We start from the raw sequence: 26,615 nt of genomic DNA on the forward strand, positions 1-26,615 counted from the left end.
TGGTTAGCAAACTTTTGCCCTTCGAACATTAACCTTCTTGAGGACGGCCTGGATTGCACCGATTGATATCTATTTTATTATGGCCAAAACAATGTGCTTTCCGCATCATGAGTGGACCATCATCAATTTTTTAGCCAACGCATGCTTAAAGTTCGCGACTGGATGATGAATGTCCTGGATCTTTCAAACATGTTCCAGCTTCGCATGTGTGCATAATAGCCCCTGCGTCCAATGGTCCGTGTCTCCATGATGAGTAGGCCGCCCTTATTTTTGGGCCATGTCATGCGCACAGAGGCCCTTACTCATTAATTATCCGAACCTTTGCACCAAGATGCCATTTAGGTCCAACTGTCCATAATTCCATATCCTACATGCACATGGTCGGTGATGAAGGGACCACCTTGGTGCATTTGGATTATGCTCAATGTGCACCATAAGCAAGACTTCCCTGGATGTATCATACATACGCCCGGTCCTTACTCTTGCTTCGGTGGTAGACTCTCAAGAGTTTCAACACCTGGTCAAGGGTTCGAGTACCCATAGGTGGTGAAATTCCACTACTGTATGCTATCATACATAGCTCATATTCGGTGAGGCCCACGATTTGAATGAATCATCGTCATCTTATCTGGCTAGGTATAGTGTTCACGCATGAGTATGGATAATCATTGTCTATCAGTGCATCAAAATAACTTCTTCATTTTTTTTTTAATCGATTCCCCAGTGGGGGTGGCTAACAGTGAAGTGTGAACTGACAGTGGGAAGCTAACCAAATAAAAAAACTTCTTCATTTTTATTTTTATTTTTTTCTACACACGCACACGTAGTGGGATTAACCCTTGACCGGACGTTGAAACTCTCGAAAGTCTACCACCGGATTAACTCATCTTGACTTGTTTTGGATGAAGCTAATCTTTATAATTTCCATTCGTCTAGATCTGTGTGACCTTATCAAGAGGTTGAATGGTGAAAACGACATTACGGTGAACCCGGGGGAGTTTTTAACGGTAGGCGTTCAACTATCATTGTTTTCCATGGTGTGGTCCACCTAAGGTTTCGATCTTCTTCATTTTTTGGCTCATTCCCTAAAATGAGCTGGAAAAACTGATGATTGGAGTGGATATACCACACGTTAATCAAGGTGGCCCATGACAAGACTGAATCCATGCCCCTTCCGAGAACCCTCTTGCCATGAAGGGAGATGAGAGTGGCCGCGCATTGGTGAATCAGGACCATCTGGCGGGCAACGAACGGCCACCATGCAAAGAACACACGAATTAGATATCCGTGCTCCTTTTGATTAACAAACTTTTGCCCTTCGACCATCAAACCTTTTTGTGGACGGCCTGGATTGCACCCACTGATATCTTGTTTTATTATGGCCATCCACATGAAAGGCACACGAACTGGAAAATCCAGTTACAACAATCCTAAGATGATAGATACAGATGAAAATAACAATTCTTAACACATGCGATTGGCTTATTTTTAATCTTAGAAAAGAATACCCCAATCTATTTATATTTATTAAATAATAATTTTAAAAAAATAAATAAATAAATAAACAGATAAAAAGATGGCTAATGATGCAACATTCAACGCATGGTGCCCCACCAAATGATTGGGGCTAGCTGGATTTTGGCAAAGGCATCTACACGTCCAGGAGCACCTATTGAGCGGGCTGGACATCGCACACGTGATGGGCCATCACCCAAGAGACATTGAACGGATAATCATGTCCGTCCATATTTACAGTCAATTGTGAACCATTGAAAGATAATAACGGTTCAAATCCAACTCCAGCCAATGGTATCGATTCCCTAGAGGTGGTGGCTAACAGTCAAGTGTGAACTGACAATGGGTGTACTAACGAGCTAACAAAAAAAAAAATCCAACTCCAGCCAATGGTTAGGATCATTCTTTCTTCATGACATTCGACCATGGCCCATCTACACCAGTGCCCAAATCAATGTGATTATTGCCCATAAATTGTGGAATGGCCTGTCCATTTATGAGGTCCAGATCTATTGATTGGTTCATTTGCTAAGCAGAACCGTTCAGCCACACCAAATGTGGCACATGTACAGAACATCAGAATTCCGAGCCATCCATCAGGCGGCTCCCACCGTGCTTGTTATAGTCGAATCTAATTCAGATACTAGGTGGGCAAGTACAAGAAATAAACAGATGGCAAAACCCTCTTCGAGCTGTCTATTTGTTTTCTGGACCCTCCCACCTGATAAGTAGACACGCCTGATTTGGTTTTCCTGAGGATCTACTCGGCAAGGCCCACCTGATAGATATATTTTCCACCTCTTCCAGGTTGGTAAGTTTGCTGCAGGGAGGCAGCAGATGTCCCCGTTGCAAGTTGACACATGTATACAGGGGTTGCACTGTATAACAAGAATTGAAAAGGGCCGATGGGTATCTTTAAAAATTTTTAAAAATAAAAATAAAAAATCCCAAAACCTCTGCGTTAAAATATTATCATAAGCATTTCTAAATACATCTCCCTCCAAAATGGGCTTATCAGGAGGGCTTTGGTACGACTCCTATCCTTGCGCATTGAAACCATAGTCAATTAAAACTCCATGAGTCGACCAAACAAGATTTCAAGTTGAGTCACCATGAAATTCCGTTGTCAGCCTGACTAGGCCATGACTCAGCATGACTCATCAAGTCAACTCAACGCGAGTCATTCCCAGTGTCTCTTACCAACAAGCACCGTTAAGTTGCATCATTTCCATTATTTATATATTTTTATCTTTATGTCACTATATCAAATATTTATAAATGACACTTATTTAATTATTAAATATTGAGTCAAGGTTTGTCCGAGTCTTTGAGATAATCCAACCTAACTACACATGGAGTGGAATTTTTGAATTTTTAAACTATTACCCAAACCGATAGGTATCAGGCTAAATGTACCGGTTTCAAATAATGCTTCAAACTTTGGTGCACAGGCACGTAGGATTGGATACCTAGAAAAACTCCAAGATTGGAAGTTCCTATCAATGGCCGACAAAACAATTCGATTGAAGGAGACCATTTGAAAATTGGAGGATCATCCTGCTGGCTTTCTTATTGAACCATTAGCATCTTTTTCTCAACCATTTTTCTGTAGGCCTTAAATTGAAGGATTAGGATCTTTTTCGGCAATTGATTAAAGACTAGGATCTTACAATCTGGGAGACTTCCAGAGCATCCCCCATCTACGGCAGGGACCATCCCATTGGGCCACACTTGTCAGTTCATCAAGAAACTATTCCTATCCCGACAGCATGGCTGCTGCTAGAAATTGGAACCAGAAAGTAAACCAACCAAGCCATAAATCATAATTGACTTGATCATCCAAAGAGAACTGACTGACGAATGGTTAAGAACTTTCAGCTTTGTAAATCTAATCTACCAAAATTTTAATTTGATGCCAGAGAACATGGCAATGCCTGTAAGAACTGTCAAAAGAAATGCATACCCCACCAAAATACAAAAGGAAGCCAGTGATGAGGCAGACAGAGTATCCACATACAGGTTTATTATGCCCGTGAGTACATTCGCCTGCATTAAGAAAGAAACAAGTTGAACAGAACCGTTTGAGGTTTAGATCGATGGCTGAAGCAATCAAAAGAAAGTATTAAAGAATTTGGCTTACGAGAACAAAAGATCCTAGTAAATTCCGGTTGAATGCTTCTTCTAGTAATGAAGTTTTTGGGCCAGGGAAAAAATCTGAAAGCATTAGAATTGCCAGAACCTGCAGAAACCATCAATCTCGTAAGTAGGACTGTTGAAAGGCTGCGCCCTATTAAGCAGAATCTGGGCTCTAGGCCTGTCCCAGTCAGACTGGCACAAAATCCAGGCCCACACCAATCCAAGTAAAAAGGTCAATTGACAACCCTATGAACAAACTAGGCAGTTTTAAATTTGAAGAAGGCACATTGGAGAATCTGTGTAGTTGGTTACAATGTCGACAATGGAATTACCTGAAAGTTTTGTGCAAATACGAAAGAAACGTACGCCAGGTTGCACTGCATCAAAGGTTTTAAATCAGCAAAGGAGGAACACGTACAGATTTCACCAAAATTCAAAAAGGGAGACCAAAAACAAAAAACAAAAAGAAAAGAAAAGAAAGGAAAAAACAAAGAAAAAGTTGAGACTGATGTTCACGTATTGAAGAATGCTATGTGTACATCCACCTGCAATTGCCAAACAGAAGCTCCCTCCCACATGCCAAAGTGGCACACCTGTGAGATCTGAGCCACCAATCAGGTGGGCCTTATGGTAAAAGCATTCTAGCCCAAACCAGGCTCACAACTCATTATTGGGTCATACTTGTACAAAAGATTGGACAGTTAGAAAAGGACAGCCAACAGTCCCCATATTATGGACTGATTACCATGGGGATTGCATGATGAACAAAAGGATCTCACACAGGTATTGCACGTCGGCACTGTGGGGTACTTCTGTTTGGTACTTGCAGATGTGTGTTTGCATGTATCAGTCCTCTCATGTATGTAATTTCATAAATGAAGCCTTTTGGTAGAAGTAATTAAGCTTCCTTTCTAGTTAACAGTGACTAAGAAAATTTTCAACAACTACAATACTCAATTTGAGCCAGGGTTCTTTACCATTCGTCGAGAAACTCTTTCAACATTCTTGTCTAGAATGATCGTTAATGACCTATTCAACATGCATAGAAGACAACAAATTCAAAAAAAAAAAAAAAAAACATTCATGAACATTAACGTCACATTCAAATGTAAGCAAATGGAGCCAAAAATGACAGATTTGCTTGCGACAGAAGGTATACCAAAACAGAAGGGAGAGAAACCAGACTCTAATTATCGCCCATCGAACACTTCTCATCTTACTGGCTGAATCAGTTCCAAAGAACAAACAGTTTCCTAATTGGACGCCAACAAGATACATACCCCAATATCCTGGCAACAAAAAAGATGGACGAAACCTCAACATGAATGAAAGTTAAATGGTAAACTGGAATATGATAAACTTCAAGATCATAGGAGGAGAAAAAAGAAAATTTAAAATTCTTGTGTTTTAATTTTATTTTATTTTTTTTAAAAGATTAAAATTTTGAACAAAACAAGTGCAATATCAAGACAAATAATAAATGAAAGGAAAAGGGGTAGATGTGAAAGAGCAAATTACAACTTCACAAAAGAAGCATCATGACACATTGAAATACAAACTACAAAGAGGACTTGGGGTGTGAGGCCAACTGAAGGGGGTCATGTATAAGAAACAGTAAATGAGAGTGGGAAGTTACCACGGACCATAAACCATAAACAATAATATAGATGGCCCAGATACCATAAACCAAGAAGAATGATGGACTTCAAACAGTTTAGAAAGCACAACCCAAAAAAGGTTCGAGTCTTAAAACAACAAGCTAAAGGAGAAACGATTCTACACAAAAAGTAACACGCACCAAATATACTAAAAAGGCCCTCCTTATTTTGGCTGATGAGGTTCGCTTCCCGTTTGTTAGAGACTAAGTACTCATTTAACCCACACATCAAGCATATCTGATAACCTGAAAAGGAAGTGGAAGTTCAATTGAGAGTTTGACACGGTAAATTCCAGAAAAGAGAGATCAACCAAAGTAGCAAATTAGACATATACCTATAAGAATCAAAGCACCAAATATGCCACAGTATTGAGGACGGATGTTGATTGTGGTTGTTAGGATGGAAACAGCAGCCAGTGTGAAAAAGAAATTCCAATGCACGCCATATTCCCCCACATGAACCTAAAAAGAATAAAGGAAGAGTCCTTATGAACAAGGAAAGTAGTACCCAAAAAAAAAGAAAAAAAAAAAAAGAGGAAGAAATAAAAAACTGTAATCATGAAGCAGCCCCCCCTCCATGCTTAACATTCCAGGATTTCTTAAGAATAGGGAAGCAATCTATGACCAAAGGAATCAAACTTGCCAAAACTAACTAAACTCATTTTTGGTGGAGAAAAAGAGAGTCACCCACCAGAAACATGCATGTTTTCGGTGGAGAGACTGTTTGACTTGCTGGTTTGCTAAAACCAAACAAATCATAACGGTTTTGGGCCCATGGCAAGTTGCACTTGGAAACTGATTTTTAAAACCTTACGACAACCTGTTTCTCACTTCTAATAGAATCATACTAACTATATTTCATGTCATCTCAAACAACCCGCCAATTAACAAATAGCTTGAGTGAAATGTAAAAAAAATTTAAAAATTAAATTTTTTTTTTTTTTTTAAAATGACAACTAACAAATTGTCATAATTCAAATCGGATGTTTAAATCCAATTTTAAGCAATAAGCGTATCTGCATCTGAATACTATCCAATTTTATGCAAAAAAATATGCCTGTCTGAATGCTCAAAAAGAACGATACGTTCATAAAATTTTCATATATGTCATTTGAATCTTAGGTCGCCTACTTAATTCGAAACAGAAACAGATAAGCCAAGTAGAATAGTTCAAACGAACACCCCCCGACAAGTGCAAGCGTACATAATTGTAAAAAAACCAAGCTGACCAAGAAAAAGCTCCCTACCTGATAATCTACACCTGCTGTAAAAACGAGCCGACCAAATCCTAGCAAGATTAATGGACTTATAGATTGAAGTGCGGCCTTCCATTTCCTAGGTAGGGAAGATAAAAGCTTAATTTCACAGCAGAGTGATGCCAAAAAAAAAAAAAAAAACAACTATTATGAATACTTTGTGACCTATAACGAAAATGTCCGAGAAGTACAATGCCCAAAACAAACCTCTTGTTGTATTTCCCATTTCCTAAGAAGGGAAGATAACCCTGATTTCACAGCAAAGTGTTTGAAAAGGGACAAAAGATGATGCAATACAAAGCCATATTAAAATACCCTTCTAATATCAAAAGTACCATGAAGGAACAAGCAGGCTGGTACCTATCCACCCTTTATATTTGGATTCAAATTATAGGATTACAATGAAATAGGTCTAAGTCCAAATAACATGGAGTTAGCGGGGTAAAGTAAAATGGTTTCAAAACCATATGGAGACTGCAATCCAATGTTTAACACTATGGCATAGGGGAAAAAATTAAGTTGGATGCGATAATACTAGCACTAATGCACCACATCCCATCAGAACTACGCAGTTAAGCATGCTTTTACCAATTAAAAAACAACAATACATTTGTACGTAAATGTGCTAAGCAGCAATTGAAAACAGTTTAGTTATACCCTGTAACATGTGCAATGGAAGCATTGGAATGTCAAGAATGCCTTATTTCAGAATCTATGTTACATTAGTACATGTGTGGGTGCTGTGTATGTCAAGGATCAGGTACCATGGATCCTCAAAATCTATATCTTCGGGATATTCATATGGAAAGGATTGGTTATGCTCAGTTAAAATGCTTTCGTGACAATAAATCTTCTTGGTATCAGAAACAGAATTGGTTTCCCAGTTGATGTGATTAACTACAACCTCTAGAAAATTAACAAATCTCAAGTTCAAAATTTTAATAGAAGGGGTTTTCAAATTTCAGTAAAAGGGGGCCCTTATCCTTATCCCTATCCAAGTACCCAAGTATATAACTCAAGGAATCCAGTTTTTTGAAGGATCTGAATGTCGTATATAAGAATAATATATTAAACTAGGCCCATCAAAAAACTTTTTAATCTCACTGTTTTTTGAAGGATCCAAGTATCATAGATCAGAATAATGTTCTGAACCAGGTCCATCAGATTACTTTTTTAACAAAAAGCTTTAGAAACAGCAACAAATATAAGAAATTAAAAATTCCATAATAGTGAATATCAAAATGTAAATGTCAAATAATGCTTCCAGAACAAACTATAAGCTGGTCATCAGTAAAATGTTTTATTGAGGTCAGGGAACCATCTCACATATTGAATTGATATATATTTTCTCTATTTCCCCTCGACATGTTATGTTCTACTGGTTCTTGAGCACAGATCTCACACCCATCCTCATTGGGTGATGGAGGGGCAATTTCCAGGAATATAGCACTGAGCATGAGTAACACACGCATGGAGGATCATGCTCAAGTGGTGGAATGCATAGGAGATAGGAGCCTACCCAACAACAATAACAACAACAATATATATATATATAGAGAGAGAGAGAGAGAGAGAACCCTTTTTTGCATGCCAACACTTCCAAGAGACAAGGAAAGAGCAGGAAACCCAAGTGATTGAAATCTTAGGGCCTGTTTGGATTCGCGTTTAGGGTGTATTGTATTGTATTCAGGTACTGTTCATGTATACGTTGGGTGATTTTCAGAATACATTCATCAGAAACATGCCACTAAGGGCCTATTTGGATTCGCGGTTGCAGTTGTATTGTATGGTATTAATGGGATTGATGTGACATGAACAGTGTTTGGATTGGAGTAGCCGACCATGGAATATCACGCGCGCGAATACCGCGTGGAGCCAAAACTTCTCTGCGACGGTATTGTACTGGGTGACGACTTCGCTGCCATCTGTACACTTTCTTCATTGCGTCGTATTTGCGTGCTGGCGAATTTCAAAAACCGTCAGAGTGTTATCTCCATGAGGAGAACGGGCGATTTTCTACACCACCTCCTCCCTAGATCATCTCCGACTTCTTTCAGGTCGCCATCCAACTCCGAAGCGGCCCTTCCGAGTATCCCTCTGTACATACAGTGGGCATTATAAGTCTCTGCAAGGTTGCCCGTTGCAAATCGAGCATTCTTGCATCTCATTCGTGTTACGGAAAGCCGATCCAACAGGTACGATCATCTCACTCCTGGAAATCGGATTAGCTATATCCAATGACCTGTAACCATGATCGGAAAGAGGTTTTTATCTTGCATGGCCCTCTTCGATGCAAGAGGTCTCTTCTTATTGGTGTGTATACGGTCTGGCGTATACAACCATGTCTATCTACACCCTATTCTATCAGCCTCTATACCTATATCGCCGATGGGAGGGATTTCTTATGTCCTCCAAATCCAACGTGGGATTTCACAGTATCTTGCTGGTAAGTGTCAAAGTTTGGAAACGACGGGTGCATGCTCTGCTAAATCAGGTAGATGAGATGACAGATTACTGTAAGATTTCGGAATTTGGAAACTTTTACTGGGTGTGGCCCTTATATGTCGTTTCCAAACATTAATCTGTACAAGAAACTGTATACATGCTAGGACAATACCTCCTATCCAAACATTGGTTAGTGGCATATTTCTGATGAATGTATTCTGAAAATCACCCAACGTATACATGAACAGCACCCGAATACAATACAATACACCCTAAACGCGGATCCAAACAGGCCCTAACTAATGTTTGGATAGGAGGTATTGTCCTAGCATGTATACAATTTCTTGTACAAATCAATGTTTGGAAACGACGTATAAGGGCCACACCCAGTAAAAGTTGCTAAAGTCCAAAATCTTATAGTAATCTATCATCTCATCTACCTGATTCAGCAGAGCATACACCCGTCGTTTCCAAACTTCAACACTTACCAGCAAGATACTGTGAAATCCCACGTTGGATTTGGAGGACATAAGAAATCCCTCCCATTAGCGGTATAGGCATAGAGGGTGCTAGAATAGGGTGTAGACAAATATGGTTGTAAATGTCAGACCGTATACATGCCAATAAGGAGGGGTCTCTTGCATCAAAGAAGGTCATGCAAGATAAAACCTCTTTCCGATCATGGTTACAGGTCATTGGATATAGCCAATCCGATTTCCAAGAGTGAGATGATCGTACCTGTTGGATCGGCTTTCCGCAACACGAATGAGATGCACGAATGCTCGATTTGCAACGGGCAACCTTGCAGAGACTTATAATGCCCACTGTATGTACAGAGGGATACTCAGAAGGGCCGCTTCGGAGTTGGATGGCGACCTGAAATAAGTCGAAGATGATCTAGGGAGGAGGTGGTGTAGAAAATCGCCCGTTCTCCTCATGGGAAATTCGCCAGCACGCGAATACAACGCAATGAAGAAAGTGTACAGATGGCAGCGAAGCCGTCACCCAGTACAATACCGTCGCAGAGAAGTTTTGGCTCCACGCGGCATTCGCGCACGTAATATTCCATGGTCGGCTACTCCGATCCAAACATTGTTCATGTCACATCAGTCCCATTAATACCATAGAATACACCCGCAACCGCAAATCCAAACAAGCCCTTGGAATTGCTTTCCATGATTGACTGAAGAGTTTCTAAACAATCACAACCCAGTTACAATTGCTTCCAATCTGCCTGATTTAAGTCCCCCGTTCCTATCAGGCTAGAGAACATTAGGTTAATCCTCGATCATCTTAAGAGATGGGAGATGAAGGATTGTCGAATATTCTTCTGTTCTGTTGTTTCCAGATGATCCATACAAACAGTCAATCATATGAGGGAGCATCCTCCAAGGACTCTGGGATTAAAAGGACCAACCCCCAACCCTTCAAGAGGGGCCCAACAAAAGATGAGAGGACCCATGAGATCTCAAACAGGCTAAAGAAGAAAGACTGAATGTCCCATGCCACCTCAAAATGGAAGAAAGGTGATTGGACATCCTTCCTCTTCTTTCATCCTGTGCGATTATGCCATCAGCATGAGACACGGCATCGATATCCATCATGGTCTATGTCACTCACTATGTAGCAAAAACCTCATTTATCAATATGCTTTCAATTCTCGTGTCACCAATACTTTAACATTAAAACCCCTGCCGTTGTTTGCCTTTGATCAACTCAAGCAATCAAACCACCAAATCCAGTCATTGCTTAATAGGACCTCTTTCTAGGAAGGCCAATGATGTTCTTTTATTGGGAACTTGTGCAATCAAAGTCCGGAACCTCACTTAAAGGGAAGAATCTAGGAAATAAATGAGGAGAGTGCTTCACTCGATCAGAACAAAAGGAGGAATGTCACAGGTAAAAATATTCATTAAGCCACTCTACCCTCCCTTTCTCTCGTTTTTCATCACTCTTTCACTCCTTCAAACAATCCGACATGAATCACTCGATAATCCGGCTTGCCCAAACCCATGTTACCTGATTTTTTTATTTTTTATTTTTTTATTTTTTTTTTGAAAGATAACTGATTATATTAAAAAGGAAAAGAGAAAACACACTACAACTGGGCTAGAGACTGCTGAGAAAGCAGAAGCAAACATGTAATGCAAGCTTGGATGACAAGAAGCATGCAATGAAGATGTGAATCCTGGGCACCCAAACTATGATCCTACAGCCCATCTGGTTGGCCCACATGTCACAAACATGTCCTTGAGTTCACAAAAGGGGCTGATTAACAAAGATCGTCAACTGATTAGAATTAACTTTTTTTATAAAAAGAGAGAAATTTTAAGCAAGACAAAAGCAGCTGCAGACAAAAAACAATAATTGGCAATGAAGGTTGTCTTTTTGAAGTAAAGCACTGAAAGATATTCTACCATATAAGACTGTTCACATGCTACATTCAGGTAAAACAATGAAAAATATACCCATCATATAAGAATGTTCATATATGTGTACAAATACATAGCCACAGTAAATGGCACTTCTATAAATTATGTACTTGGATAAAGTACATGAAGACCAAACTGAGCATTTTTCTTGTGGCAAATGGAAGTTAGTAGTAGCAGTTACTCACAGTGACGTGACATTCCTTGCTTGTCTAGAAACTAATGCATTTGCCACCACAAATGATCCCACCCCAAGATCCATCTGTTGGACACAAATAAGCTTCTCAGAATTCATCAGTCTAAAGGATCAATTAGAGGGGCACTAATAGCCACCAAGTTCCTAAAATGACACACGCACGCACGCACACACGCACCCAATAATAGGTTTCCTTTGTACGTGATCCTAATATATGCATTGTCGGACTAAATTGATGCAAGTATATTCAAAGTCTATTCATATAATTTATATATGTAAGAAGACATGTATGAAAACACAAGCAATACATTCAAAAGAAAAAGAATAAGTAGAAAACTACAAATATAATTGTGAATAATGTGTGTGGTTGTGGCTCAGATCGACAGAGCTGCGTGGTGGCTCAAAATCATCATCTCCATCTCAACGGGGCTGGGTATAGTACTATTGCTCCACAAATGATGTTTGTGTTTTCCCTTCATGGGTGCCACAGAAGTTTTGGATCAACTGATGTTTGTGTTTTCCCTTCATCCATGTCTATGTGACCTTATGAACAGGTTGGATGACAAATAAACATCACTGTGGGTGCTAGGATGGTCAACAGTGGACGTGATTATCCCCACTGTTTCCTGTGGTGTGGTCTACTTGAGCTTTGGATATGCTCCAATTTTGGGCCCATGCCCTAAAACGAGCTGATAAAACGGACAGACAGCACGGATAAGAGACATAAATCATGGTGGCCCCACAGAGTTTACTCAGTACACAACTCGCATCCCTTGGATGGCATATAAACAACACCGTGGGCCTCATAATATGGGGAAAAAAAAAATGAACAACCATCCAACAACCTCTAAATTTGGTGGTGGAGCAATCATGATAGACAGGTTGGATACCATACAGACCATGGTGGGCCACACATGCAACCCTTGTAGAAGCTTTTTCTAGAGGGATTCATAGAGGAACGGGCATCTGGATTTATTGGCGAGAATGTTGGATACTCTGGCAAGGTGTGATGGATGATATGCAGGTATAAACTACTAAAAAAATCGCATACGTGAAATATAGATTATTTAACTTTAACTGTCCATTGTTGATCCCAGTTTAGATGTATCATCAACCAAAAATTACGCTTAAATTGATGAGATTTGATAATATTGGATCCAGTTGGGTGGTTACTGTTGTCTCTTTCTTTCTTTTCCCTGTTTTTCTTTTTTCTGTTTTGTTGTAGTTTCTCTTGTTTGTCTCCTTTGTTTTTCCTTTTCTTTTCTTCTAATAAAATTCTCAATTCTCAAAAATAAAAATTAAAAAAAGTCTTGCTTTATGAACATGAAGAGATAAAGAAGCCACTGCAATTGCCAAAAATACTAGGCCCACTGAAGGCATAAAAATAGCATGTAAATTGAGATTTGTCACAGAACAAGTGCCTCGATTTAATATACATACCTCTCATAAATACATCTTATGATATTTGATTGGATTAGATGACTATCCAATTGGCGGATGTTTTATTTGACGGTTAGTAGTGAAAAAATCCAACTGTACTATTTCATAAAACAAGTATCACAAATTAGAGGTTGGGATTATTTGAACAATATGATTTTGAGATGTTAACTTTGCTAGAGTATGTCCCACAATTTAATCAGTTTAAAGTGTATTAATGTATGCCTTGTGTATTATTTCCGGGTGCCTAAATCTCAAGCTTCATATGCAGCCGGAGTATCAAATTACCCTCTTATGTGAGCAAACCTCTACGATAAACTTTCCAAGTTAGTTTACCCAAAAAATAAAATAAAAAATAAAAAAAATCCAAGTTCCTTTATTTGTTCGCTTTTTGAAAGGCAATAAGATGTTATTCAGAAAGGCCCAAAGGCAAAAGAAAACGAGGATTACAGCCAGGCAAAAAGCCCAGACCCAACAAATCAAGACGCCAAAGCTAAGTAGCCCACTCGGACACTGTTTGCTTCACTCTTCTAAGAACCTCCAAAACTGCCCCGCAAAAAATTCTAAAGCGCTGGTCTGTATGTGTTCGCTTAAGCATAAGTTTAGCATTACAATTACATTTGTGGGGCCACCGTGATGTTTGCATGGCATCTATTCTGTCCATTATGCACATCACATTATGCTCTTAATGTAGGCCCAAAAATATGGTTGATGCAAAACTCAGTTGGGCCACATCATGTGAAATAATGTCTAAACCATTAAAATCAAGTGGAGTGGCCCGCCCAAGTTTTAGAAGGGCCTAAAGTCTAAGATTTATCTTCATTTTTAATGGGGCTCATCTTATGAATGAATTGGATGAATATTAAAAAAAATGTGGTCAACCCACCCACAACTTGAAAGGTTTTATTGGTGGGTGTCCCCATCCCAATTGTCCCTGTGGTATGACCCACACATGTTTTGGATCAATCTGATTTTTGTGCATACAGGTCATACAGTCATACTTGAATGGGTGAACATTGTGAACAGAGTGGATGCGAGCACCACAGCATGGTGGGCCAGTAGGCCCCACACGTGGTTGTAAAATACGCATATTTTAAATAGCTTTCTTTTTGCATTTTACAATGACTAGAATCCTCATGAGACCTTTCAGAATCCACAACCTTTCCAAATTTGCTAATTCCACACACATGGGAGCCGTACATATCCACATGGGGCACATGTCATTATGTAATGCATGTGTGTCAGTGTGAGGCTTGAGCTTTCTATCAAGTGAGCTACACTATTTAGATCTTCTGCCATAAAAATCAGGCCATTTCACACTCAGGCAGGCCACAACATATCAAAACAAATGAATGGCCAAAACAAAAAAAAATTATTTTGACCGTCATTTTACTTTGTACTTGGTGGCCCACCTAAAGAGTGAAATTGTTTTCATGATCTGGGCATTATTTCCAACATTGTGAAAAGCTCATATCTCATACAAAAGTATTTTACATTTGAACTTGTGCTTACATGTGGATGCCTACAACTTCGCTTCACATGTAGTAGAAGCAAACCTACAAGGGGGTGGCAATGGATCAGGTCTGGGTTGGATTGAGTTTAGGTCATAACGAGGATGGGTCCAACCCAAACCCAACCTATTTATTAAACTAGTTGAAAAACCTAACCCCTAACCAAACCATCCATAAATGGATCAACCCAAACCCAGCCCACTTGACCCATTTAATTAAAAAATCAGCATCATCATCTTTGGCTGTAATACCATAAAAATCAAAAATGAGAAAATGATCTGCAGGGACAACTTAAAAGAGCTTACCAAACCAGTACCGAAAGTCTCAGTCTTTGCATATCTTCTTGGATATATTTTGAAATCAACAGCCAAGATGCATAGGCATGTCACAATCATCTGGATGACATGCAAGAGTCTTTGTAAGGGGCAAATGATTATAGTTTGACTAAAATAATAACATGAATAGTAAGTGAGAATAGATACCATGGAAACTCGGTAGGATGAAATACTTGCCCTAAGAGAAGATGAGGATAGAAAGCCTTCTATGGTATGAGAATTAGATGGTAGAAATCTGAATAAAAAACAAATTTAGGCAAGATGTGAAAAATGTAATCCCTTGTACGCCCCATTGTTAATAGGACATGCTCAAGCATACCCGATTCATTACACATGAGACTTTACCTGAGACTCTAGAACATAGTAGAAGGAACATTTCAGGCAGTCAGACTATCATGATCAAAAGGTTGGTGTACCTTTTAACTAAAATGAAAACAAGCAGCATCAAAACCAGGCAAATTGCACATGCATGAGTCCATTCGGCTAGAACCTGGAAAGAATAAATACAAACACCTGTGTAAAACTCAGTAAATGCATAGATTGAAAATATGAATATGTAAACCAGGAATGCTAGGCCACAAAGGCTTAGATTCAAAATATGATTAGAGACCATAAATGAGTTACTTCGTATTTTTATCTTCTTTTCTGTTTCTCTTTTGATGGCTGTATTTTTCCTCTTTCTAATAAAATCCGAGGATCACCCATATAAAAAAAGGGCTTCAAGTTAAAGCACCCAAAACATATAGGAGTATCATATGATGCTTGATCAAAGAAAGTGGTATACTTTTTGTTCAACTTTACACGTGTAAAGATGGGGCCCACCTTTGGTGCCTTTGGTGATGAAACCAATTTCATGCGGTCAAAACCATCATTTGATGGGTCATGCTCCAATATCTACCTTATCTCATGATCCTAGCCATAGGATGAAAATGGACAATTACAATTTAGAACCAATTTACATCTAATGTGGAACCAATTGGATGGTAAGGATCATCAAGTGACAAAGATTTTTATATCATATTCCATCTACATGTACAGTTTGTTGGGTAGAGGAAATGCTTGGTCATTTTACATTTTCTCAAATATATACCAATAGGTAGAAAGGAAAGAAGGTATTGCCCAGAACTTTAAAGCAAACACATAGTTTCAACGTTATGACAGTTGAGACCACACTTACTGTGAAAATAGAAAGGATTGGCAAAATGATACAAAGAAAGTCCATCACCAGGGTGACCATGTAATTCTTCCAATATTTAGGACCAACAGCCACACTGTCATTCTTCTTTGGTGTGATCTCCGCAACATATAAAAGATCTGACAAAAAAAAAAAAAAAAATTCATATTGCAGATCATGCATTATATTAAATTTGAAGTTACCTTTTTAAAAAAATTTAAAGTTGACACCCCATACATACATTCAGTATTATGAGATGAAATAGCTTTTGCAAAATGCAGAAGACATAAACGTCTTCATTCTCATAGGACATGGAGAACATGAAGGCTATATCCCAAACAAGTTATTCAAAAGAAGAATCTAGGTAGTCAAATATGAATACTGAAGACTGTTGGAGTGATCAGGGTAATCTTACTTAGATTAGGACATTTCATTATATGTTAAGATGAGTGTTTGTTAAGATCTCTTTCTCACATAGATCTCTCAAATCTTCTATACATTCCTATTATTCCCATTAAAATAGACAAGTTACAGTTTCCACCATGTAATCTCACCACCAATGGCAACGACTACCCGGTGCACCTCCTCATCCCACCAACCTGTTCATCAACCTTGGCTCCACCACCAGGTAGCCTACTGGGTACCCTCCGATCTCAGATATACTCGAGCAGCACCCACCTACATGATTATAGCCCATCTAACCCTTCTGTCATTGCTCGTTGCCCACAACCCCATTTCAGCTGAGAAATCTGATCTCACCATCACCGCCTCCTTTATCCCCGGAAAACATCTAAGCATCACCACCATCTCCGTTAGGCTTTGTTAGACCATCGGAACTCTACCCCCTCATCTTTTGCTCACAGCTGAAACCTCCACCCCTGCCATCACAAATCGGCTCGAGCCTGTCTGCGCCAACCAACATCTGAAATCTCTCTCTTTCTTCCTCTCTCAATCACTGCCTTAACCCACCATTGTCACCACCTCAATCCACCACCATTATCACTGTCTCTAGCAACAGCGGCCGACACCATCAACCTCCATTAGTTATGGCACCCATTTCAGAACCCATCCCATCTTGTATCAGATCCGATATGCTCATCCCAATCTCCATTAGTTCTTGCTACTCATCCCGATCTACTCACTGCACACCCTGATCTATTCACCAAATCTGAACTCATGTTGGGATATGGCTGATGAAGTGAATGGTGGGCTTGATGATGGGGCACGAGAGGGGTGATGACGTAGACGGTGGGGATGTCCAGTTGCGTGTCTACGTGGTCATTTGTGTGGTCGTTTGTCGTTTGGCTTAGTGGGAGTAGCTAGCAAGGTTTATTTATTTTCAGGAAGCATGCATGTGTCAAATTTCTACAGTTTGTTGTTTGGTGGGGTGTCCTTTGTTAAATCTAGGGGTGTCAATGAGGCGGGCTCAGGCCTGAAAAATCTAAATTTTGATAGGGCCAGCCCGGCCCAAAGCAGTTCGAAATCCAGGCCGAGACCTACCCCAGGCCTGGCCCATTGACACCCCTACTTAAATCGCTTGTCCAGTACCACATGCTCCTCAACCGAGCCACACATTTAAGTTGAATTTAGATTGTTGAATTAGGACCATATCCACTACCTGTCGCTAAGGGCGTTTTATTTTGATGTTCAGAAAATGCATTGATTTATGTGTACATTCGCTCATGCACATCCGTTATCCTCTGTCTGCTTATCAATGGAGTATTCTAAACACCTCAAGGAAGAAGAAATCATGTGGAGGCAACATTCCAGCGCCATATGGCTAAAGGAAGGAATCAGAAATAAGTCTTTTTTCCATGGCATGGCGAGTGCGCAGACTAGAACTAACTGTATTGGCAGCATTGTGGTGAACAGGCACAGCATAGAAAATAAAGATGCAGTCTGCTCGGCTATTGTCAAATTATATTCCACTCTTCTCAAAAAGGAAGATGGGGCTAGGCCTCTTTTGGATAATCATGCGTTCCGTCGAATCTCAGAAGTGGACAAGGGATCGCTAGAGGAACCAATTTCTGAAGGAGTAGTCAAGTGTGCATAGACAATTTGGGTGGAGATAAGGAGTCGGGGCCGAACGGTTTTCCCTTAGCTTTTTTCCAAGTATTCTAGGAGATGTTGAAAACAGATTTTATGGACTGTGTGCATGAATTTAGCGAGAGGGACAAGCTTGCTAAGGGGATGGGGGCTACCTTCTTAGCTCTATTTCCTAAGGAGGGAGCAGAAGCATTGACTGATTTCCGCCCAATAAGTCTTATTGGAAGCCCATACAAAATCTTGGCAAAGATGTTGGCTAACAGATTCAGGTTGGTGCTTCCATCAGTAATAGCAGAGAATCAAGGCGATTTATAGCTAATCAGCAAATTCTAGATAGTGCATTATTAGCCCACGGGAGTGTTGATTCTAAATATAGGGAAGGAACTAAAGGCATGGTGTGTAAGCTTGATTTAGAAAAGCCGTCTGATCATGTTGATTGGAATTTCTTGGCATATATGTTAAGTAGAATTGCATGCGGCAGTAAATGGATAAAGTGGATGCAGGAATGTGTGTATCGTCGGCAGCCTTTTTCTGCCTTGGTCAACGGATCTCCAAAAGGATACTTCAAAAGATCGAAGGGCCTAAGGCAAGGGGATCCTCTTTCCCCATTCTTGTTCATAGTGGTTGTCGAAGCGTTGAGTGGGATGCTTGTTAAAGGTCAAGAGGCAAGACTTATATCAAGTTTCTATGGATCAAGAAACGGAGCTAGAATCACGCATCTTCAATTTGCGGACGATACTTTATTATTCTTGGATGCGGATGAAGCTATGATTGATAACTTAAGGAATCTAGCGGGCTGTTTTCAAGAAGTTTCGGGGCTTAAGATCGACGTTCAGAAAAGTGAGATGCTGGGTATTGGTCCCTCTCATGAAGAGGTTTCTTGTTCAGCGAGTTCATTTAGATGAATATAAAGTAGCGTGGAAAACCTATAGTTGTACTCTTATGGCTGACAAATGGACCGATAAATCCAATCGGACTCTAATAAACTTTCTAGTGAATTATCTAACTAGGACAATGTTTTTAAAAGTCCGTGAATGCATCGGCTCATTCCCACACGGCTGATTATTTTGTTCAAATTATTAGATAGTGTACTTGAGAAAAGAATAGAGGAATATGTTGTCCAAGTTATCACAAACAATGCAGCCTTATATATAGTTTTCAATCGCCTTCTTATGGAGAATAGGCATTGTTTATTTTAGACCCCTTGTATAATACATTGTATAGATCTTATGCTAGAAGATATAAATACATTTTACATTAAAGTGATTACTATGGCTAGAAGAATCATGGTCTTTATGTACAAATATGTCATTCGTTTCCATCAAATGAGAAAACACATTAGGTGTAACTTGCTTCATCCAGTCGTCACCCATTTCGCAACAGCCTTTTTAACACTATAAAGGTTGTATTCAAAGAAAGCCAAGCTTAGAAGCTTTGTAGTTTTGGTCAATTGAAATAATGGGCCTTCATCAAAGAAGACGGAAGAAAACCTAGTCCAACAAACCATCATTTCACAATCTTTTTGGATACAAGTGCCAAAGGCACTAAAATCATTGGAACCCTTAGTGATTGTGTTACGATTGGTGGACAGAGATGAGAAGCCACCCATTTGTTACATCTATGATGCAATGGAAAGGACTTAAAACAAAATCATGGATCACTCTAACTATAAAGAACATGATTATAGGCTCGTTTTAAATATTATAGATAAGAGATGGAGCAGCCAAATGTCATCTCTATTGTATTCGGTTGTCTACATCCTTAATCCAACCATATTCTTCACTTTCATCGATAGGATAGAAGAAGCAGCGACGAATATGGTTGGCTTTCTTGATGTCTTGGAAAGAATGGTTCCAGATAAAGAAGAAAATAACATGATTTCGACTCTATTGGATTTCTACACAGAGTGTGGGTATTTTTTTCAATGGAAATGGTCATCAGGCATAGGACTATGAAATTGCCAAGTACGAACGTTTTAGTGAGTTGGTCTAAGTACCTTAGAAATAGTTTCTTACAATATACGAAGTCTAACCTGCTTAAACTGTTATTTCAGCTGGTTGGTGGGCTGCCTATGTAGTAGACCCGAAAGGATAGATCCCACACTAAAGAAGTTGGTCATGAAAATTATTGGACTCACATGTTCTGTCAGTGGTTGCGAGTGCAACTGAAGTACGTTCGAGTCGATAAGTTTGGTAATTCACTCCTTAATGTTGATTCTAGTCTTAAATCTTAGGGAGTTAAAAGTAACGGCCATAAGCCATTGCTAATACACTTTCTTTAACGCAAATTCTTTAAAAAAAAAAAAAAAAATGTCTTAAATAAAAGAAGCTCAATGACTTGGTCTTTGTCCAATAAAACCAGAAGTTGCAGTAACAATTCCAATCTAAGCAAGAAAAACCTGATTTTATCATCCTATCTGTCTAGATAATTTGAATATAGATAGTGAGTGGCTCATAGAGACGAAGCACCCAGTCTTTGCAAGCAAGGACCTAACATGGGAATAAGTCAAAAATGTTGCATTCAGATAAGCACCTGGAGAAAGTTTTTCCACTTGAAGGCAGAAAAGAAGGGCGAGCAGTAGCAGTCAAGCGGTAAATGAGATTGAGAAGATAAAAGAAGAAGATGATCCAGATCAACCATTGGATGTGGATAAAATACTAGTACGAACCGATTATGAAGAAATAAAAGAAGATGAAGTGTGCGTCGAAGAAAGAGACAACGATGATAATGACAATGGTGGTGGTGATCAAATGCCATAATAACAACTAAATCAATGTATATAGTATTAGCGTATTACTATATTAGTAGCCTATATTAGTATGTTTTTTTAATATTTCGTAAGTTGTACTTTTTTATGTACATTAAGTTGTAACTTATAATTGGAAAGTTGTTTCAAGTTATTCATTTATCAATAAAATTTCTATGTTCAAAGTTTTTAATAGCTAATTCTCTCTTAATGTAGCTTGTTAATTGTTCTGTTAAAATATAATATAAGTAATTAAATATATAATTTAATGAAACACTTAAACTATGATAAAAATAAGTAAAATAAATTACCCAATCACTTAGGCAAGTTTTCCCTACTTTTTTACAATTTTTTACATTTTTTATTTTTTCCCTTATATATATATATATACATATATATATATATATATATATATGCAATCGTATATGCGAATAGCATATGCTAATCGTATTTAATCGCTTATGCAATTTGACAACATGGGCTAGGCATATGGACCAAACTTGTTATTGTGTCGAGTGTATGGACCCCAACCCTTTACCTTGGCCGGCATCTTGGACTAGACCTATTTTTCTTTGATATTGGAACATTTACAGCAAAGGAAGAGCAGCAGTTGAACTCTCGACCACTGAAATTGTGCATCCACTAGAAAAGCAATGGTTAAAATCCTGACCACCGAAAATTACACTAGATCATTCGCCAATTGTTGAAAGTGTCAATGGTTCACATAGAGGAGTAATTAAAAGTGCCTACTCACCTCGTGCTACTCATCGTTTCATTGCCAGTCGTCATTTCATTGCCTCATGCTTGCATCACGTAATTGTTGAACTTTTTTCTTTTTCTTTTGAATAAATGTTCACTGTACCTATCAAACTCAAGTTTTTTCCTTTCAGAGCACCTTGAGTTTGAAACGGATGTCAGAGTAGAATAGGGTAATCTTACTTAGATTAAGATATTTCATTTTATGTTAAGATGAGTATTTAGTCTCTCACATATTCCTATTATTCTCAATAAAATAACAAGTTACAGTTTTCATAATGTAGTCTCCTGTGGCTTAACAAAGCACATCAGAAGTGATGTGATGTTGTTAGTCACTACAAGCGCTTTGCTCAATCAGTCTTATTTTCCATAATTCTACTAAGCATGCATGCAACTTTACATATGGCCACATCTACCATTAGGTCACATCTATGCAATGTCTAGTCCACCTACTCAAAAGGCCATATGAGTACAATGTATATGGACCATGGTGATTGTTTTAAGCCATCCATTGTTTTCTTACATGTGTGGCCCACCGACAAGTTGACCAGCCCAATTGTTTTGCCATATCATGTAAACGGGGGTGGACCCACCTGATGCATAGCTTGGATGTCCCAAGCATGAATCCGGTTTGCAAGCAGGGCTGCTCATATAAGTGCATGTGGGATTAGTTAAGCACTATTTACCAATGCTTTTGTAATGTCAAAAAAAATAGCTGAAAATCAAAACTGCGCTTATGATAAATATTTAGGGTCCATTTAGGTAGGGGATTTTGCATAATCAAGATTAAGTTTAATCCCAACAACATATTCGCCACACTAAAGTGGTAGTTTCCTCCACACAATTGCAATTACCAATGATTTTTTTTTTTTTTTTTTTTTGGGGGGGGGGGGGGTGTTAGCAATTGAATGGGGGGCATTGGGGCTACCGAAATCAAGATTATGCTTAATCCCGATTTCGTAGGATCACCAACCCAAACGGGCCCTTATGAATGAATGGCACACTAATATAGGATAATTGCTAACGAAACTCATTGTACGAAGAACAGAGGGCTCCGCCACACATGTACATTCATTTGTACATTTGGCCCACCTAATGAGGGGTGTGACTTCTGTAACCCTAAGCTTTGTGGGGGCCACCATCATGTTTGTCTTATATCCACTCCACCCATTTGCTTCTTCAGCTCATCTTGGGACATGAGTCCAAACACGAGGGAGATCCCAAACTCAACTGGGCCACACCATCATGTTTTCCCTTCATCCAGATTGGAATGACCTTATGAATAGGTTGGATGGCATATAAAAATCATGGTGGCCCCTAGGACAGTTTCAACAGTAGGCGTTTACACGCCACCGTTTCCTGTGATGTGGCCCACTTGAGTTTTGGATCTCCCTCATGTTTGGGCTAGAGTCCTAAAATGAGCTACTGAAACAGATGGATGGAGTGGATTTAACACAAAAGTAACTTTAGACCCCGCAGAGCTCTGGGTTACAGGGAATTCCTGGGGTTGCAGGCAAGTCGCTCCCCCCTAATGATTGGACTAGCCTATTTTTGGGCCAGAGATCTACACAGTCGAACCTGTAACGGCCGTGAAAATTTAATAATCATAATAACAATAATATAATAAAAAAAGATTTTTTTTTCATCATATCTCTATTTTATATTTATTTTATCTCTATCTTATCTCATATCTTATCTATATCATTAATCCGTCTACCTTATATATACCACTAACCCTCCCCGTATCTCTCAAGATTCAAACTCTCAAATGCACGTCCTAAAAAGAGCTCTAATCTAAATTAAATATTAACAAAAAGGCTACCTGCGACAATAGAGAAAGGGAGAAATAGAATTTTGGATAGCTTAGATCAGGTATGTATATCGTCCTTCTTTTAGCATTTTTATACATTTAAGATAATTTGATTCGATCTATACAATGAACAGTGTGGATCGGCCACACGTTCATTGCATTGAATTATGAGTAGATATGATGTAAAGGTGAGGGAAGTCTAAAATTCTATAATTGTGATTGGTGTGCATCTAGTCGAATCATATTAGATCCGTACGGATCATATGATCCCTAAGGCCAAAATATGCAAGGGCCCTAATTTTCAGATCAATATGACCATCGGATGAGCCACATCAATAAAATCTATAAGTGTTTAATAAGGGAAGCTTAGATTTCTGCGCAACTTGGTATCACTTAGCGTAGAAAGTCGAGATGAGTCATTGGTATATATGTGGTTAGATCCACACCATTCATCTAGTGTGTAGAGGTAAAATATGTCAAGACCTCAAGAATTTGGATGATCTAATCATCCGGTGGGCCACCCCGATTAATCATTTGACATTCGATTTCAAGATATTAAAAAGAATATCTAAATTTTGATAATTAAATTTAATAAACATATAAATTTAATTATTTGATCATTTAAAGTTTGGCCACCTAAGATGTATATCAAAGGTGGGCCCCACCGTGTAATATAACTAGATAAATAATAACGTTGTGGGTATAATTGATAGGATCTCTGAATTCAAACCAACCTAAGTACCTTGTAGAATCTATACTACCAGACACAAGTGAGTAACCCAACGTGTCTCATCGATTCATTGGAATTAAAACAAATTATTTGTGATAGTTTGATTAATTGATGTACCGATTTGAGTGTTTTATTGAAATATTGTATGATGCGATAAATTATATACTAATCTTGCCAAATTGCATGAAATTATAATTGTACATTAAATTTATTTATCAAGACAAATATCTATGGCAGTTATGAAAATGATACATTCATAAATTATTTATCATTCATTGCATTTGCATCGTCGATCCTACGGGCCGTCCCTAGAAGAAATGTTTATCTTAGTAAAGCATTACCAGATGCGGGCTATGCCCAAGCCTACCAAAAGGTAGAAGCCTACCCAACGGGTGGATGTGGGTTGACAAGCTCCAACCCAAGCAGATGGACGATCATCCCATCTGAAGCATTCATACATCATTGCATCCATATCATTGTGCATACATGGTTACATTCAATGCTTGTATCATTTTAATCGCTATGATTATGAACCATGCTGGGTTATTTCACTAAGTCTGGCCAGCTTACCTTTTCATTGATGGACAAACCGTACAGATAAGCAATTAGCTGATGAGTTGGAACAAGAACAAGAAATTGTGATTGAACTAGTGCACGAGCTATGTGAAACGTGGCCATACTTATCTAAAGACGAAGTGGCGACATTAGACCGTTTCTGATTATGTGATTTATTTGCTATAATAGTTTGATTAGCGTATAACGCATATTGATATTGATTTTGAGATTGTTTAGATTTATCTCATTGAAACGATGTTATTCTAGACTAAACATATCTATAATACGATGATATAATAAAAGAATTATTTTTAAGATTTATATTATTTTAAGGGTCGTCAAGATTTATATATGCCTGCTTGATTGGTGCTAAGTGTTGTGTATGTGTGATTGGAGTTAGGGTGGAACTTAGACTTAATGTAATTATCACCTCTGGTTAAACTGATTAGGGAATGAAATTAGTACACTTTGTGTATGAGTTACAAACTGAAACTCAGGTCTGAGGGTGCACACTCTGTACTCGGATTTTGGGCGTGACAGGACCAACATGATCAGCAGATTGGATCTCACGCGTGCCTGCCTAGTCACCACGGGTGAGAGGCACGTGCCAATTATTTGCTGGTATTTTTTCCTTCATCACGCATATATGATTATGATCTGAATGCAATGAGGTTTGGGGCATTTTGGTAATCTTTTCCTACATGAATGATCCTCTTTAAGAAGCATGAATGCAATTATCTGCTGGAAAATAACACGAATGAAGATAGAAAATTACCACGTATGCCACTGGAGCTGATGCAGTGGCGGAGAAGTATCAGAGCCTGGAAGAACGAAAGAAACAGGTAAGAGTCGTTGGTGTTGTACTTGAAGTAGATCTGAGAGCTGTTGAGGTAGAAATGGGAATTTCAAAGAGAGATTCGGGACAATTACAGGTACGATTGCTGAAAGAGCAGCGATTTCGAGCATGGAAGATCCGGTCAAGTTGCTGACGAATCTGACAACAGAGAGCAGATGGAGGTAAGATATCTGACGGTGGAAATTTTACGATTTTCGATAACTGAGTTTTGGAGAGATCGTACTCTTCCTTCAAATGTTTGTGGGGATTGAACGGCTTTCGAAGAGGATCCATGGAAGACCAGTGAGAAAAAGATCACAGTGGATTTTACGGTGAGAAGAAAGAAATGGGAAAGGAATCGATGGGACTATTTGATACTCCTGCGGTGTGATGGTTGATATGCATGCGATCGGAAATTGTACACATGGGCGCGGCTTCGGTGTATCCGGAATTCCGGATCCACCGAGATGGGTGAATCCTGACTGTGGGAACAGCACGTTACATTCTTGTGGGCCATGAAGTTTTGGATCAAGCTGATGTTTGTGTGGTCCCTTCAACCACGTCTTTGTGACCCTATCAACAGATTGGGTGGAAAATAAACATTCCGCTAGGCCATGAAGTTTTTAATGGTGAGTATTCAATCACCACTTCTTTTGGTGTGGTGCACGTGAGAATTAGATCTGCTTCATTTTTTGGTCATTTCCTAAAATGAAGGGTCAAAAGGGATGGTCGGCGTCGATTGAGGGCATACACATCACAGTGGGCCCCGCAATCAGGGATCCACCGAAGCACCGCCCCGCTTGGTTTTGGGACCGTGGCAGGCGAGCGGATTGCCTGTGACCCCGGGCACAAACATATCTCTGTGCCCAGGGCTGTGTGGGGCCCAGGAGATGTCCGTGACAAATCCACTCCGTCCATCTGTTTTGAAAGACTACTTTCATCCGTTTTAAAAGACTAGGCAGACCCAAAACTTAGGTTGTCCACACAAACAAAATAGTGGCAACAGTGAAATCCACTGTTGAAACCTTCGTTGAGCTGACCATGAT

At 39.1% G+C, this 26,615-nt stretch overlaps 1 protein-coding gene across 5 annotated transcripts; it reads right to left on the reverse strand.

Annotated features, from left to right (window-relative positions):
* Positions 1-3,315: 3,315 nt before the first annotated feature.
* On the reverse strand, positions 3,316-26,013 carry LOC131232721 (uncharacterized protein At4g17910). 5 transcript variants are annotated; one of them, XM_058229161.1, is made up of 16 exons: positions 25,814-26,002; positions 25,665-25,728; positions 25,510-25,555; positions 16,095-16,213; positions 15,334-15,407; positions 15,065-15,152; positions 14,888-14,977; positions 11,627-11,700; positions 6,556-6,643; positions 5,644-5,770; positions 5,450-5,554; positions 4,811-4,940; positions 4,629-4,680; positions 3,984-4,028; positions 3,656-3,754; positions 3,316-3,561 (listed from the first exon to the last, which is right to left on the reverse strand). In XM_058229161.1, the coding sequence occupies exons 1-16, from the start codon at positions 25,861-25,863 to the stop codon at positions 3,409-3,411; spliced, it is 1,404 nt and encodes a 467-aa protein (XP_058085144.1). In that variant the 5' UTR covers positions 25,864-26,002; the 3' UTR covers positions 3,316-3,408. The 5 variants fall into 5 exon arrangements, with proteins under 5 accessions (XP_058085144.1, XP_058085143.1, XP_058085145.1 ...); XM_058229160.1 differs by having other exon boundaries at positions 16,095-16,231; positions 25,814-26,000; XM_058229162.1 differs by lacking the exon at positions 3,656-3,754 and having other exon boundaries at positions 16,095-16,231; positions 25,814-26,011.
* Positions 26,014-26,615: the final 602 nt, after the last annotated feature.

This window comes from Magnolia sinica, chromosome 18 (genome assembly GCF_029962835.1).
Source record: "Magnolia sinica isolate HGM2019 chromosome 18, MsV1, whole genome shotgun sequence".
NCBI lineage: Eukaryota > Viridiplantae > Streptophyta > Magnoliopsida > Magnoliales > Magnoliaceae > Magnolia > Magnolia sinica.

Bases quoted from the DNA above. Each gene is read 5' to 3' on its own strand.
- LOC131232721 (XM_058229160.1), bottom strand. From the start codon at position 25,863: ATGGATCCTCTTCGAAAGCCGTTCAATCCCCACAAACATTTGAAGGAA. The intron at 4,941-5,449 runs GTGCGTGTTACT...TTTTGTTGCCAG, and splicing joins GGGCCTTTTTAGTATATTTG to GATATTGGGGTATGTATCTT. The intron at 3,755-3,983 runs GTAATTCCATTG...TGGTTTCTGCAG, and splicing joins TATTTGCACAAAACTTTCAG to GTTCTGGCAATTCTAATGCT.